Source organism: Anser brachyrhynchus (genome assembly GCF_964034855.1).
Source record: "Anser brachyrhynchus genome assembly, chromosome: 24".
Taxonomy (NCBI): Eukaryota; Metazoa; Chordata; class Aves; order Anseriformes; family Anatidae; genus Anser; species Anser brachyrhynchus.
Window position 1 is genome coordinate 4,701,531 of NC_137717.1, and position 14,951 is coordinate 4,716,481.

The 14,951-nt window shown below is 52.5% G+C and overlaps 1 protein-coding gene across 1 annotated transcript in view; it reads left to right on the forward strand.

Annotated features, from left to right (window-relative positions):
• LOC308182316 (CCN family member 2-like) overlaps positions 1-14,951 on the forward strand; it is a 43,312-nt gene that overhangs the window by 25,500 nt on the left and 2,861 nt on the right. The window contains 5 exon segments of the mRNA XM_080566728.1: positions 3,288-3,355; positions 5,288-5,364; positions 5,367-5,443; positions 10,459-10,672; positions 14,190-14,441. Coding sequence (XP_080422854.1) covers positions 3,288-3,355; positions 5,288-5,364; positions 5,367-5,443; positions 10,459-10,672; positions 14,190-14,441 — 688 coding nt within the window.

Consider the following 14,951-nt stretch of genomic DNA (forward strand, 5'->3'; position numbering starts at 1 on the left):
CTATAAAGGACGGAGTGCTTCTCAGGTACGTCAGAGGTGTGCACCAGAGAAGTCCTCTAGATCAAAAGGCCTCCTTAAATGAGCCTACCCAAGTCTGCCTTAACTATACCCTCCCTCCTGCATTTTTCCTTCAGGATAATTAAGCATGCAGTAAGTTAAGAAGTGGAAAAACCCCAGGAAGCATCTATTTCACAGGTGGGTGCAGCTGACTCCTTCCTCCTGGGGCCTTTTCCTCCTGCGGATCTGTGCAAGCCAAAAGCCTGGGCACAAACGCTCCTGGCCATGGCCGTGATTCACAACCGTACCCCAGTTTCCCAGGCAGCAGGCGTCTCAGAAGATCGCTGGTTATCACGCTACCCAGTGGAGACCTGTGCTCGCCTGCGGGTGATGGGGACGTTGTTATTGCACCCTGCCAAAACGGGGGCACAGAGAGATTGCCCTTGGCTTTGCATTGCCCCTGAGGTCTGGTTTTCTTGGCAGACCATTGACCAGGTTTTTGGGCCCTGGGGCACTGCCTGCATGAGCACACCGTGGTGCTGAGCGTGTCCTGGTGCCCACACTGCCTACGGGTGTGGGGCTGCAGCCACGGCCGGGGCCAGAGCAGCCCAGGTTAGGCAGCGAGGCTGCAGCAGGGCTGCCTGTCCTACCAGGGCCTCTAGTTCAGGGCCTGGCTGTGCACAAACTTCTGCCCTCCTGGATGAAGGGAAATGGTCTCTGCTCACAGCTGTAGCTATCAAAAGCTTCACCCCTTCTGTAGCCAGGATCCTTCAAGGAAAATAAAATATGGTAATGTTTGGGAAGGTGTTTTTTTTTTGCCATGTTTACAGCAGGTTGCAGCCGGCCGGGAGGCAGAGCACACAAGCTAGGCAGAGGAGCCCTCGTTGCAGGATCTTGATCATTATTTGCATTATTTGGGTGAAATCCTCCTGCCTGCGTTATGCAAGAAGTCGGGTCAGCTAGCTGTGGTGGTCCTTGCTGGCCTGAGAGCCTCCCAGCTGGCTGTGTCCTGGGTCGGGGCAAAAGGCCAGATTTCTCACAAGAACAGAAACAGGGCAAAAGGGAGGGAGAGGAATGTCAAGTGCTCCGATTCAAACCCAAAGCCTGCTTTTCTTTTCTTTCTAAGAGCCCAATGCCTGTGGTACGCTGCTCTGGGATGCCTTCTCGTTGCAGTTACGTCCTTAGAGGTGGTGACTTTCTTACTCTTCACCTGTTCTGAAGCAGGTGAGCAGTATGGTCTGGGTAACGGTGTTATGCATCGATCGATGGGGTTCAGTGTCGTTGCTGGTAGTCCCCCTGGGTGCCCTCGGTTTTGTGCTCCGTGGTAAGCTGCAGAAGTGGCTCTTTGCCTCCTGCTGTGATCAGGCTCTGGGGGTACTTTTTGTCTGGCAAGCTCTGTACCTAAGCACTGTCTCTTTCCGAACTTGCCAAGAGGGTTTTTATATATTTTCTTCCTTTATAAGGGCATCGAGAAGCACTCCACCCATCCCAAATTTTGTGACCCTCGATAGTCTTTGATTTCACAGTAAATCCTCAAATACAAAGGAGTGTTCCTCCCAGCACTAAAATAACCAGAGACTTCATCAGTGAACTCTGCAGCCAGGGACGAAATTTGTGCTGTGCCTGGCTCCCATAGAAGATGGGCACAACAGCATGCCCTCAGGCCGTAGGATCTGACGAGGGAGGCTGAGAGGGGAATCCGAGGTCTGCAGAAGCCACAGGGTGTTGTCTGTGCGGTTGGGATCTCATCCCAAGGCTGTGCTGAAGCGGGGAGGGAAGGCTTTTCCTGTCCTTGCCATCCTCAGGGCAGGGTAACCTTTCCCACTCAGGCTGGAGTCGGATGTGCTGCAGCATTTAGCCTTTCCTGAGCTGTGATGCTGCCTTTGTGTGCTGCTTTCTCGTGACAATTCACACTAACATCATGGTACAGTTGATGCATATGGAGCAAAGGAGCTGGATGGGGCCATCAGAAGGCAGCTCAGGAGCTTTGGTCTTCCTCCACTGATTATAACGAGAGCCTAGAGAGATTAGACTTCTCTTGTAGATGCCTTAATTAAGTGCTGAAGGATTAGGTGGCACGAATCTGATCCCAAATGTCTGTCTAGGCTGGGGCTGAGTTAGCATTGAACTTGAACTGCAAGGAAGTTCTGGAAGAGACCACCTCAGCCAGGGGGTCAGAGTGATTACTTCTGATCCACTCCATCGGTGGCTTTTGCTCAGACCGGCCAGCCAGGTGAATAGGAACCGTCCTGGAAGGAGCAGTCCTGAGAGCCACCAGCGTGTCCCATGGGTGACTGAAGGGCTGGGAGGCAGGGGACAGTCCTGGCGGACTGAGTGAGCACCATGCCCTTTACCATGCTGCTTGCTCTGTTTTTTTTATTTTGGTTTCCGCAGGGAGAGTGCCACTGAGAGAGATCAGAACCAAAAAAACCCTGTGCGTTTGCCTTATTTTTATTCTTTAAGCTTATGTGATGTTTAGCAATTATCTAAATGTCATCTTCTTTAATTACCGTGAATTCAGGAGAGCCACTGGCTGGGCAGGGTGAGTGAGCCCAGAACGTAACAAGGTGAATTAAACACCCAGTATTCTTTGCTCGGGGGAGATTTTAAGCAGGGTTGACATCTTCATCCCTTCACCTGAAACAGCTCATGCAAAAAGAAGAGCTGGAAATTGGTGTTAGCTTGGTTTTTTTTCTCCCTTTGATCATTTGGAGTCACTCAGCCCTCGTGTTCTTCTCTTGGCTCCTGGCAGGTGACATCCTCGCTGGGGTGAGCAGCTCAGCTGCTAGCACCAGGGTGAGCTTGGGTTGTCCCAGTGCCCTAAGAAAGGATTGGGCCACGGGCACAGGATGCTCCCAGGGATCTCCAGCTAACATTGTCCGTGCCCTGCTGCTCCCTGACCTTTTTTTCAGCTTGTAGTAAAAAGGTGCCTTTGTGTTAGACTTGGTCTGGGCTCTGAGAGGCATCATGGGCTTTTCCATCCCAAGAAATCCTCATTTGGAGGGTTCTGGCACAGCGCCTGGCGCTTCGCAGTGAAGAGCCCGGGGCAAGGTGTTGGTTCTGTAACTCTCTAAAGGACCGCGGGCGTCCAGCCGCTCGTCTCTGAGCAGGGACGGGCACAGCAGGCTGGCAACGGCAGAGGTAAGGTGGCTTGGTGGCGGAGCAGGATTGCAGCTCAGGACTCTTCGCTTATGTTACTGTCCTGGGAAAGTGAAGGCAGTCAGGTGGATGATGATGAGTGGCCTGGTAAGGGCGTTTTATAATTTAATTATTCTTTATTTTTGTTGTAGGTTGAAAACTTAATCTGCCGTTGTATTGCTGGTCCAGTGCTGAGCATTCTCCGCAAAGCTCCTGACAGGTGAGTGAGTATTATGGTTTTGCTTGAACAGTTCCTTCGAGGTCATGCAGCAGGTTTACATCAAAAGCAGAATTTGGAAAATCCCAGCTCAAGGTGAAACTGTTGCTCTTGGGCAAGGAGCAATACATGAATCGATCTATGCGTTAAGCACTGTCCTTTCAAAATTACTCAAATATGACACTTTCAAGTGCCCCGTACGGTTTGGAGTTCGGCTGTGGTTTATGTTCTTGCCATGTGAGATGAGAACAGAGGTGTGTAGCACTTTATCCCTGTCTTATTTATGAGCTGTGGGAGAACATCTTGCAAAATGTGAGCAGCTAATTTTAGGCGGCAACATAGTTTAAGGTGCCAAGCCTTCCAAAAAGGGAAGGAATGTATATCCAGCTAGACAGCCTTCAGCTCCGAGCTGCTCTAGGGCACTGGACATTCCTGCACCCCCAGGACATTAAATCTCCTGCGTGCAGACAGAATCTTTAGTTGTGACATGAGAGGTAGCTGTTAGGGAGGTGATTGTGAAATCCCTCATCTTACAGAAGAGGAAAAGGAGGTGCATCTGAGGTGTTTTGCACCGTGCTAATGCTTTCCAGCCCCAAATCCCCAGGAGCTTTCCAAGTGTTAATTAATTAAGAGTCAGAGTTGTCTGATTTCAGCAGTGGACAAGCAGCAGCATAGGGAGTGGGGAAGCTGAGATAATTTGCACAGAGACCTAAAGGGACTGGAATAAAATGCAGGGCTCGACTGCCAGCTAACGTGCCCTATACTTGAAGGGGGGGAAAGAAGGAGGCTGAATGTATAGGACCTGCTACACACTCCCTGTAGTTGTCTTTGTCTGCTGTCCTACTTCCCAGCACACTCTGCTTGGACGTGGTAGGGACCCTATGGCACAGCAAGTTCTGTGTATGCTCCTGCCCTCTGCTTTATGTTGGCCCAGAGTAAGGTAATACGCAGTGCTGGCATCACTTCTACCCTGGGAAGGTCCCCGAGCCAAAGGCACAACTCCATCTTTTAAGGCTACTCCGTGCGCAGCGCAGAGGATCACTGTCCGGTACCCAACCTGCTCTGTCCCATCCCAGGCCAGCGAGGACTAAGAGTGCCCTCTGCTGCACTCATTCTCCTCGTCTTTTCATGGCAGCGTTGTGCTTGCTATTTGAGAATAAACAAACCAACTATTTAGTACACAAAGCAGCTCTTTCATATTCTAAAGATCTTTTTGTGCAGGTGGTGCAGAAGCCAGGTTCTGTATTTCAGCAGCGAACAGAAAAAATCATGCCCTGAGATAAGACCGTGTGCTATCCCGCATCAATCCTGAGGCACAAATAAAGTGCTACAGGGAGCTGCTGTCCTTTATCAACAACCTTCACCCCGTCGCTTTTCATTGCCTCGTAAAACAAACTGCTCCTCGTTGCGGGAGTCCAGACATCTGTCTTCATAGTCATGAAGCTTTCATTTCTTGGAGCTGGTGGCGGCAAGCGCTGGTGATGCGCAGTCAGATGTGGTACCTACTTGCTGCTAACAGTGCTGAACTTTCCATCTCGCCCTCCTGTTCAAAGCGGAAAAAAGAAATGCGAGCCATAAAGCTGTCCTTATTCAAGTTCCCAGCTCTTGCAGCCAAAAAAGAATGGATGTAAGTAGGGGGGGGAGCTCAAGAAAGCTGTCCCAGGCTTCATACTTTTGGAGTTAGAGGGATAAATTAAAAAATAATAATCCTGCTCTTACTGGGATGTGATTTACCCATGCGGAAAGAAACTGATCTGCAGGCTCCGCCGGCAGCCCCGTAACTGCCAGGGCCACAGGAATCTGCTCGTGTTCCCTGGAATTTGGACATTTTTTGTTGCACCCATTTCGGGTTGCTTTCCAGATTGTCATTCAAGTGCGGGGCACGCCCCCTCCAGGAGGCTATTTAAAGAGAAGCTGATGTGCAACTTTCTCCAGAGAGAGACGAGAAACTCCGAAGGAGAAGGGAGTGAGAGTGAGCGAGTCAGCCGGCAGCCCGAATCCCCTCCTTCCCCTTGACTCGGGATGTCCGGCAGCGTGGGGACGGTGACCTGGACCCTGTTCCTCCTCCTCCTCCTCCTCGCACCTGGCTGGGTACGTATTGCCCTGCAGCCGCTCCGTTTGCTCCCTGGGCATTGCAGCTTCTTGCTTTGATGCATGCGAGCACTTCAGGCTGAGTACCCCTCCGCAGCTGCCACCTGCCTCCGGAGGTTTCCCGGAGCGTGGCTGGTAGCAGGGCAGCGCAAACGCGCGGCGTAACTCATCGCGCTCGGGGCTGCGCCGTGCGTGACGCCCGGCATCTCGGGATCTCTGAGCTCCTGGCAAATGTGGATGGGTTTTGCTTCACTTCGCTCCTGGGAGCTAGAAGCCAGCCCTGGTTTACGAGAGGGAAGGACTGGACAGAGAGAGGGGAGATTGCTGGGTTTACAGCACTGCAAGGAGTAGCCTCATCCCAGTGTCTTACCATCATCATCCTCCCCCAGCTGCCACTGAATCTACCCATTTGTCCCTGAAAACAGTGATCCGAGGAGGAAATTAGACTGCAGCCTCTCCGGGGCAGGGCTTGTATCTGGTTTTTTGTGTAAAAGTGCTTGCACAGAGCAGCTGATTCTGCTTACGACTTGTGTGTGCTACTACAGCACCAATAATAGCAGGAACATTGCCGCAGTCATTAATGTCCTCGTTAGCATGAGATCTAAATTGCAGTAAGGGCCTTTCGGATTCGGGAAGAAGTCAGGTTCACAGGCAGAGCCGCTGCTTTGCCAGGCTGGTTGCGCTGATAGCTGCAATAAAGTCTGGCTGATAAGCTCTGATTGCTCCTGGCAGCACTCAGCAACGTGCCAGCCCCTGGCCTTCCGGGAAAGGTGTCCGGGGCACCTGGCACAGCTGAGATCCGAGGGTAATTTCTGCTGTTTGGGGTCGTCGTCTTGTTTCTTGGGCTGGCAGCATCGTGCCAGCCATATAAACACCAGCAGTGAATCGCGTGGCTGTGTCACTTCGTCGCTGATCAGGGATGCTATCACTTGCCCTAAACCTTGGAAATGGGGCTTTCGGCTTTCTTCTATTCCAAGCTCTGAGAGTGATGTTCAGCGGACAGAACGAGGGAATGAGAGCTCTTCCTCCTGGATCTGCCTCTCGGGGTGCTCGGAGGTGAGAGCAGAACCAGGGTGCCGGCAGTTAGGTTTGGCTCAGCCTGGGCAAGTCTCCGTGCCTCTGCTCTCTGCCCGTGACATTGGGGTTGTGGTTCTCGCCCCTGGGAAGGGGCTGTGCACGGGGCGCTGCCACAACCTGGGAAGGTGCCTCGAGCCCTGTGGTGCAGGGAAGGCAGGTGTTATCCCTGATAATTGGGTGTTTGCGGCATGTGAATAGCTGTGTTTTGACTGCTTGTTCTATACCAGGCTTGGAGTGTGAAAGAGAACCAATTATGTGTTTATTGCATTACTTCTACCTCGCAGCATTAACCCCTGGCTCCCAAGGCGCTTTTCAAGCAGCCAGCTCAGCTTCAGAACGCTGCTTCCCAGCCCTTTGAAGGCAGTCGTGAGCCCAAATGCATTTTATAAGTGCTCTTTGGTTTGGCCCTCTGAGCTGGTTCCCTGGGCTCATATGGACATAGATGAGGAATGAGAAGCCATCCCTGGCGGTGCCACTTTACTGCTGCAGCGGTGTGGGCTCTTGTCCCCCAACTCACACCTTCACCAGGGTGTAGGGGAGAGGTTTTAGGTGAATGTGAAGCAGGAGGCACGTTCTCACCTCTTTTCTCCCCAGGTAGCTGGGTTCAGCCCGCAGGGCAGGCAGGAAGCTCGTTCTGACTCAGCTGAGCGGACAGGACCTGGGAGGAGTGGTGGGGAACACGTGGAGCACAGACACGGGATTTCTCTGGCCAGGATGAGTTTATTCCCACTGGGGCTTGACCATCGCTCAGGGTCCCTTGAGTGGCGGGTTCACACGTGGTGTTTGAGATCAACACGAGAGCTGCCAGCAAAGCAAGGAGCGAGTCAATATTCTGGGCTTTAGCCCTAACTCCATAGCCTTGGTCTGTCATCCTGGTTCCACTGCTCTTCAAGTCCCCTGAAATATGTTAACAGAAACAAGATCGAGGCTGTTGTGAGTCTGAAGTTAGTGGTGGTAAAAGAGTGTAGTTTTAGGGACAGACCCGTCTGCGGAGGGGAATGAAATGTCAGGTCTTTAGGTGGAATCCCTCCGCACCCAGGTGCTAGGTTAACAGTTGGACTTGATGATCCTGGAGATCTTTTCCAACCTGGATGGTTCCTCGATTCCATGAGACGTTGGTCTTTGTGTTTGGGTTGGTAGCAGAGCCTGAATGTGAGCGCTTGCAGTTCTTTGGGAGCGTTTGGGTGGTTTCCACGCGGTACTGAAACAACTCCTAGAAGCAGCCCTTGAAAATAACACAGGCTGGAGAGTGCTCTGTGGAAATGCAATATAATCCATCATTTAGGCTCCTTGAAATTGCTGTGAAAGCAAATTAAGTAATGGAGAACTCTAGGAAGTTGGTTCGACGTTGACTTTCTACCAGCTGTTCCCAGCTCAAGGAGTTCCCCTCGCCAGCCAGTTATCCAGTGCTCGCGGTCGGGAGCGCACGAGCCAAAAAAGATTTCAGCTCATTCTCTGCTCTCCTGGGCCCGCGAGAGGAGCAGGAGTTATAAATAGCACGAGCTGACTTTGCTCAGCAATAAAACAAGCAAACAGGAGTCCCAACACACCCTGAGGCCAGGTGGACGGGGTGAGGAAAACAGGCCCAGCTGAGCTGACTGGTAGGAAAATCTCTAAATAATGAAAAAAACCCTGCAAATGTGGCTGAAATGGGCCTGTTAAGCTGCGCTTTTGTGCCCGGGTGGGGGAAATGAGGCACAGAAGAAATAGGGGTGCAGTCAGCCAGCAGGTCTCTGATCCATCGGGGGTCTGAACCCAGATGTCCTTGTGCTGAGAGCAGCCGTAACGCAAGGAGGAAGCGGAGCTGATTGTAAACAGAAGGTAAAGCCAGGTGGGCTGGTTTCCTTGGGTGACTTCTCAGAGGAAATAAACAGCACCAACGATGATTAATGAAGGCAAGAAAGAGAATTCGGTTGGGTTTGATCCCATTGGATTCTTTGTTGTCCTGAAAGAGGTTGTTTTGCTTTGGCTTTCAGTAGGAGAGATATTTTGAGAGTGTTTCTTTATATGGCCTGTGGCTGACATCGCGCTGGAAAATGCTTGTTGTCGTTGTTTTTTTTTCAGTGCATGAATTGCATCTTAATATAGGCCCCGTGTTAGGAATGCTTTGCCTCTCTTATGATCTCATGTGCCCCCCACCCACTCATTCATGGTTAAATAACACGTCCTCTTGGCAGCTCCGGCTGCCGCATACATGAAGAACAGTAGGAAAGCAGTTCTGTATTTTTAGCGTCTTTTAATGCACTTCGGCAGCTGGGGAGGGCTCCAGATGACATGCCAGCTCGCAGCGAGTGGTCCGAGGACTGCAGCCTGAGAACAGCTGGGCTGCAGGCAGGAGAGGCTTAGTTCCAAAATACTTTGCACCGGGAGTTTTCAAGGAGAATTGTGCTGGTTCCCTCTGAGCAGGGTAAGGCTCTGGGAGGTCTTGTGAGCGGGGATTTAGGCTGATCCCTTTCCTATGCCACACTGCGGCGATTGTTGCAGAAGTGTAAAGCAGTTGGCATCTCCTGCCCCGTGTGATCTAAAGTCAGAACAGCTGCTTTGGGCAGCGGTCAAACAGCTGGAAAAGCTTTACTACTGTTATTGGTGACAAACACAAAATCCAAGGAAGCTGTTTCAAAGGCAAAGGCTGGATAGGACAAAACAAGTGCAAGCAGAGCTGTACCAAGATGGTTTTTGCCTCCTGGCTCTCTCTGATCCAGGTGTCCGTCCTCCCCCAGTGGCTGCAGCCCCTTCCTGGCTGGATGTCTTGGTCCCGTTGGGCTCCCTCCCCTCCACCCACCCTGTTTGCAGCTCTGAGCGCAGATGCACGCGTCATGCACGAGCTCGCAGCGATGCAGGACCCCAAAATGTCTCGCAGGTGTCAGCTGCCATCATCTGCATGCAAGGGTTGTACCAGCCCTGCGGCAGCTCCCCAGGGCAGCGCTGCGGGTTGGTGCCCTCACATCCCTCCGAAACTACCTGAGGAGCTGTAGCGGGCAGAAGCTGAACGGAGGAGCAGGGTCAGCACCCGGATTTTTCCGAGGAGGTGTAAGAGGATCCCAGAGGCCGTATGCTTTACACCTTTCACAGCTGTGGTTTTAGATCTTGCCCAAATCTGGGGACACGCAGAGCTGAGCCTGGTGCATGCACTGCGAGCTGATTCAGGACAAGGAGGCCCCAGAGGGAGGCACTGGAGAGCCCCTGGGATTTCTGCAGAAGGCAGCCCTCCTCCAGCCACAGCCGCGTCTCTGCTCAGCGTCTGGAGTGGCCCAAAAGCCACGGGCGGGCTCCAGCAGACGGGCAGCCCTCGGGAAATGCTCCAAGCGGGGCAGCCGCCAGGGCCCAGGGTCCCAAGGAGGGTTGCTCGAGTGTGCTCCCTGCAAAGGGGAGGGGAGAGCACTCTTCTGGGAATACCGGACAGCGCAGGATCCAGGGGGCAAAATGGGACTCAGGGGTGTTTCGTTCAGTTTTCAGCCCTGCTGGTAGACTTTGGGCAAGGCTTTTCTCTCCATGCCTCACTTTTCTCCTCTTTGGGCTGGATCTAATGATGCTACTGCAGAGCGCTTTGATGTCTTCTCCTGAGCAGGGCTGTGTAAGAATTGCTCGCTGCTCGTGCTTGCTCTTTTATTGCTTCCAAGGCGGCGGGGGGCTGAGCTGCGCGTGGGACTCCAAGCTACCGCTTGCTCCGTTTGTTCTGGCCCTGCTCCCCAGAGGCTCCTTTTCCTTGAGCTCCAGGTGAGTTAGGGATGAGGAAAAGACTGGCCTCGTGCACCCCTGGGAGCTGCATGTGCTGGCTGCACCCCGGGGCACCCTGGCGAAGCCGATCTGCCCTCCCTGCTGCCGGGGGCTGCGGAGGCAAGGGGGTGGCCGTGCTCGGAGCAGCTTCGTGTTTTGCATTTCTCTGCCTGGCTGGCTTGTGGGACACTCACTCTCTCCGTGGCTTGTCTGCCCTCCAGGTAGAACCGCAGGCCTGCACGTACCCATGCCAGTGTCCCTCGCAGCCTCTGCAGTGCCCTGCTGGCACCAGCCATGTGTTGGATGCCTGCGGTTGCTGCAAGGTGTGTGCCAGGCAGCTTGGCGAGCTCTGCTCCCTTCAGAAGCCCTGTGATCATCACAAGGGACTCTACTGCGACTTCTCCAAAATCCACAGAGGCAGCGGGATCTGCTTAGGTGAGAGATGTTTGTTCTGTTGTTGCGCAGTTTTCCTGTGGCCCCTGCAGCCCCCCCCAGAAAGCCCCCCGGTGCTCAGAATTTCCCGCAGCGCTTGGGGATTCAGCCAGCGTCACGCTGTGAGACCTGTGCCAGTCCTGCGAGTCCACCGATACGCACACAAACTTCTTCCTTGTGCAACAAAGGCCATTTCCAAAGGCACGGCTGGGGGCTTGGGGCTCCCCTCTGTCCCTGGGACGTTACGGGAAAGCCTCTAACCCTGTAGTGCCTGCGGGTAAATATCAGCCAGCCAGGCTTTTATTGGAAAGTGCTGCTGCTTGTAAAAGCTCACCCAAAATCTCACTGCCTTGCGCTGGAGATCGGCATTTTGCACTCGACTGCTTACGTGCAAGAGGCGTAACGCATTTCTGGCTTTAGCACCTGGGTGGAAATAGGTGAGCAGGTCATTTGTAAAACAGTGTGCACGTGGAACCTGAGAGTCACCGAGCCAGGTAAACACAAACACAGACCTGTTCTCCCCAGGTTAGTCCTGGTGCCTCTTCCCAGCATAGAAAGAATCATTGCTCTGGTCGTTCAGTAGCTATTCTTAAAGCATGCAGAAATGTATTTTGGTATAGAAGGAAAAAGTGTATTCTGTCAGTCTCCTGTTCTTTGTTAAAACCAAGACTTACCTGCCCGTCTCTGCCAGGTGCTGACTTTTTTAATTCAAGCTTTTCAAAATAGTTAGGAAGACCCGAGGGCAGGAAGGTCGGTGTGGACACTTTGGGAAGTGTTCAGCCACTGCACGTGGCTTCTGTGGAAGTGCTCAGACTCCGACCTGAGGCAGGGCAGTTGGGAGTTCTGGGGGAACCACACTGTCTTGCAATGCCAGGATCACATACAATTGTTTCTTTTTACCCTAATTAATGACTATAACTTGTAGAAGGTGTTTTCTCCTTCTTTTTGGGATGTTTTGGTAAGTTATATTTCATTTCTTTCCCCGGTTATTGTGATCTTTAGAAGCCACGTGAGCTTCCTTGTGCTTTCTGTAGGCATTGGTGCACCTAAGAGCTGATGACTGAAGCTCAATAAGGCCACCGTAGGTCTGATAATACCCAGTGGGGGTAAACTGCCTAATTAAGGCTGGAAATGAAGTGTGCCTTTGCAGTAGGAAAGGTAGCTGAATCACTGGGATGATTTACTCGGGTGTGGAGAAGGCCCCATCTCAAAGACTTTGCATGAAGACTGGATGTTTTTCTTAAAAAAAAAAAGAAAAAAAAAAGAAAAGAAAAAAAAAGAAGAAAAAAATGCTTCCTATTCCCTGTGAGGTACGGGCTCGATGCACAGATCTCAGAGTGAGAGTCCCAGCTCTCTGCTCTGTAGAAAATCAGACTTGAAGGTCACAACGGTCTTTCCTGCCTCTAAATGAGAAATAAAGATCTTCACGGTGAAAATCCCAGGTGAATACGGAGCAGGACATCCCCCTAAATTGGACCGAGGATTTGGGACATGTCCTTGGGCGATATTTTTGTAGCGTCCACGCTCCTCTCTTGGAAGATGGGGACTTTTGGAGGCAGCGAAGGCAGGTGAAGCTGAAGTGATGAATGCAATGAATGGTAGGATCGGGTTGTGTGAGTAGAGAAGAGAGGGCTTAGAGGAATCCAAATAGGAAGATACGGGGAGAGCAGGAGGAGCAGAGAGGTGTTAAAGTAGCATGGGGAAAGCTCGTGGGTTGGGTGCCAGGGGTGCCAAATGGAGCTGGTAAATAGCAAAGAGCCCCCTCTGCCCACTGCTGCCATCCCTTTTGGTGCCTTATTGCGTCGGGCCAACGGGAAGGCGACGTCGCCGTAGGATAGGAAGAGGCATGATGAAATGATTGGGTTTTGAACACATCATAAAATCCCCGAGCAGGCTGCCACGTGTTGGGTGGGGAGGGAGCGGTGTCAGCGGCTCCTCGGGGAGGGAGAGGGCTCGGGCTAAACAAGTGAGAGAGGGTTTAAAAATAAGTCTGAACGGCCCCGCAGAGGGAAAGTGGACGGCTTCCACTCTGATGGAAAAAGTGAGGGGGTTGAAACTTCTCAGTAAGAGCACAGGAGTATTTTTATACCAATGGCACTGAAAAGAGCTGCGAGTTGAGATCCAGCACTGGTGAGAAACGCGGTAGCAAACCAGGAGGATTTGTGTCCCCTCGAGGATGAGGAGGGATGGAAAGAGGCTCGTTGTTTGGGCCAAACACTTGGTCGGAGACAACGTTCTGTTCCACGGGCAAGCAGGACTAAGGGGAAAATAGATCAGGTTTCCTGGTAAGCCTCCTCAAGCCGCCAAGAATCCTTCATGTTGGTTACTTCCCAATAAATGTTTGCATGGATTTTTTTTTTTAGGGGTCAGAATCGCAGAAAGCGGCAGCTGACTGTCCAAAAGCAGGATTTCTGTCCTGTGAACAACTTCTGAGATTTCAACATTTCGCTTCAGACTGAAGACAAAAAAAAAAAAAAAAAAACTTTTCGCGAATTTTTTAGAATACTTGTTTGGCTGTGCCAGAACTTTCTAATTTGGTTATACCAAAATGTTTCATCTTGATATTTATAGTATCTAAAATAATTACTCAAGGAAAACGTTTCCCACGATGGATACTGTCCGATGAGTATTTTGGTTTAGACACGAGCTATTGTAAGAGCATAAAGGAAATCTTTGGTATCAAGTTGAAATGCTTCAGTTGTTTCTCATTGAAAACATTCACAAAATTGGTCTGTGCTTGCAAAGCTTTTAATCAAATCAGAATTTTCTGCTGGAAAACTTCTACAGAAAAACTTTGGGCTAATACAAATGTAAGAACTTGTGAGCGTTGTTCACACCCGCAGACTGAGGATCGCTCCTGTGTGTACGATATCGTTGTGATTCCCTTTTTTGCTCATTTAAGTTTTATCGGGAAGGAGTGAAAAACTCAGAGGAGGGCTGATGGGGAGAGGTCTGGAGATCAGAGTGAACTGAGAGAGAAAAATTCTGGCAGGAAGGAAGACCATCAGAGGAGCCCAAAAGGTCATAAACTCAGCGTGGCGTTTTGTAGGTCACCTTTAGATCTGTGGGAGAACTGCTCTTAGGAGGAGCCCGTTGCCTTTTGGCCTCTTAGGACAACTAGGAGCAGAGCTGCTGGCTCCTGTGCCTCGAGGAATGCGTCTTGCACAATGCCACGGGCTGGGCACTCTGAGCCCCCCAGGGAGACCTCTGACTCGACGCGGAGGGCTGTAAAGAGAACGCGTCGCTTGGTGGCTCATCCAAGTGGGGCACAGGGTCTGGTGGAGCGCTTTGGGGGGTCTGGCGCGGCTGGAGCCACTTCCACAAATCAACGTCAGTAACATCCTGGGGTCAGGGGGCCAAATGCTCAACGTGCCAACTTGTGCTGCAGCCAGCCCTGGGATCGCAGAGTCGGGGAGGGTCCGCACGTGGGGCTTGCCCTTCGCCAGCAGCCCCTTAGCCCCCAAGGCAGAGGCCGTGCTGCCAGCCCCTACCATCAGCTCAGCTTCTCCTCTTCCTCCAGCTCACGAGGGTGCGACGTGTGACCTGCTGGGCAAGATCTACCACAACGGGGAGAGCTTCCAGCCCACCTGCAAGCTGCAGTGCATCTGCATGGACGGGGCCATCGGCTGCATCCCCCTGTGCTCCGACGACCTGCGGCTGCCGTCCCCCGAGTGCCCCAACCCGCGGCGGGTGAAGTTTCGCAACAAATGCTGCGAGGAGTGGATCTGCGAGGAGGGCAGCGAGGAAAACCGCTTCGAAACAGCCATGGCAGGTGAGAGATGGGGGGGCTGCTGCGACAGGGGCAGGAGCGGTTTGCTGGGGGATAGAGGCAGAGCCGAGCTGCCTTCACTCACGTCTTGCGCCACTTGAGCTGGTGACAGCTCATCCCCTGGCACAAAGCGAGCAGTCTCCTACTCATCGTCCTCCAGAGCTGCCAGGCATCTGCTGGGGACGCGTGGCTCCTGTAGCACCCTGGCCTGAGCGTCTTGCAGCACCTAGAGCGGCAGAGGGAAAAGTCAGGCCTCAGAGGAGCTGTGAGATGGCAGGATTGAACCAACCTCCCTGGACGCTGCCCACCCCAGCTGCGTTCCCAGTTAGCTTCATCTGTTCCAGGCTGAGGGACGGAGGCGCAGCCTTCTGGGTGCGTGGCTGTGTTGTGGGCACAACGCGTTGAACTCCAGAGCTGCTGAGACCTTAATGGCACCGAGGGGAGGCTCACGCGCCCCCTGATACTGCAGCAGAACTGGCTGCCATCAGACTGTGGCAGGAGCTGTCCCTGTGC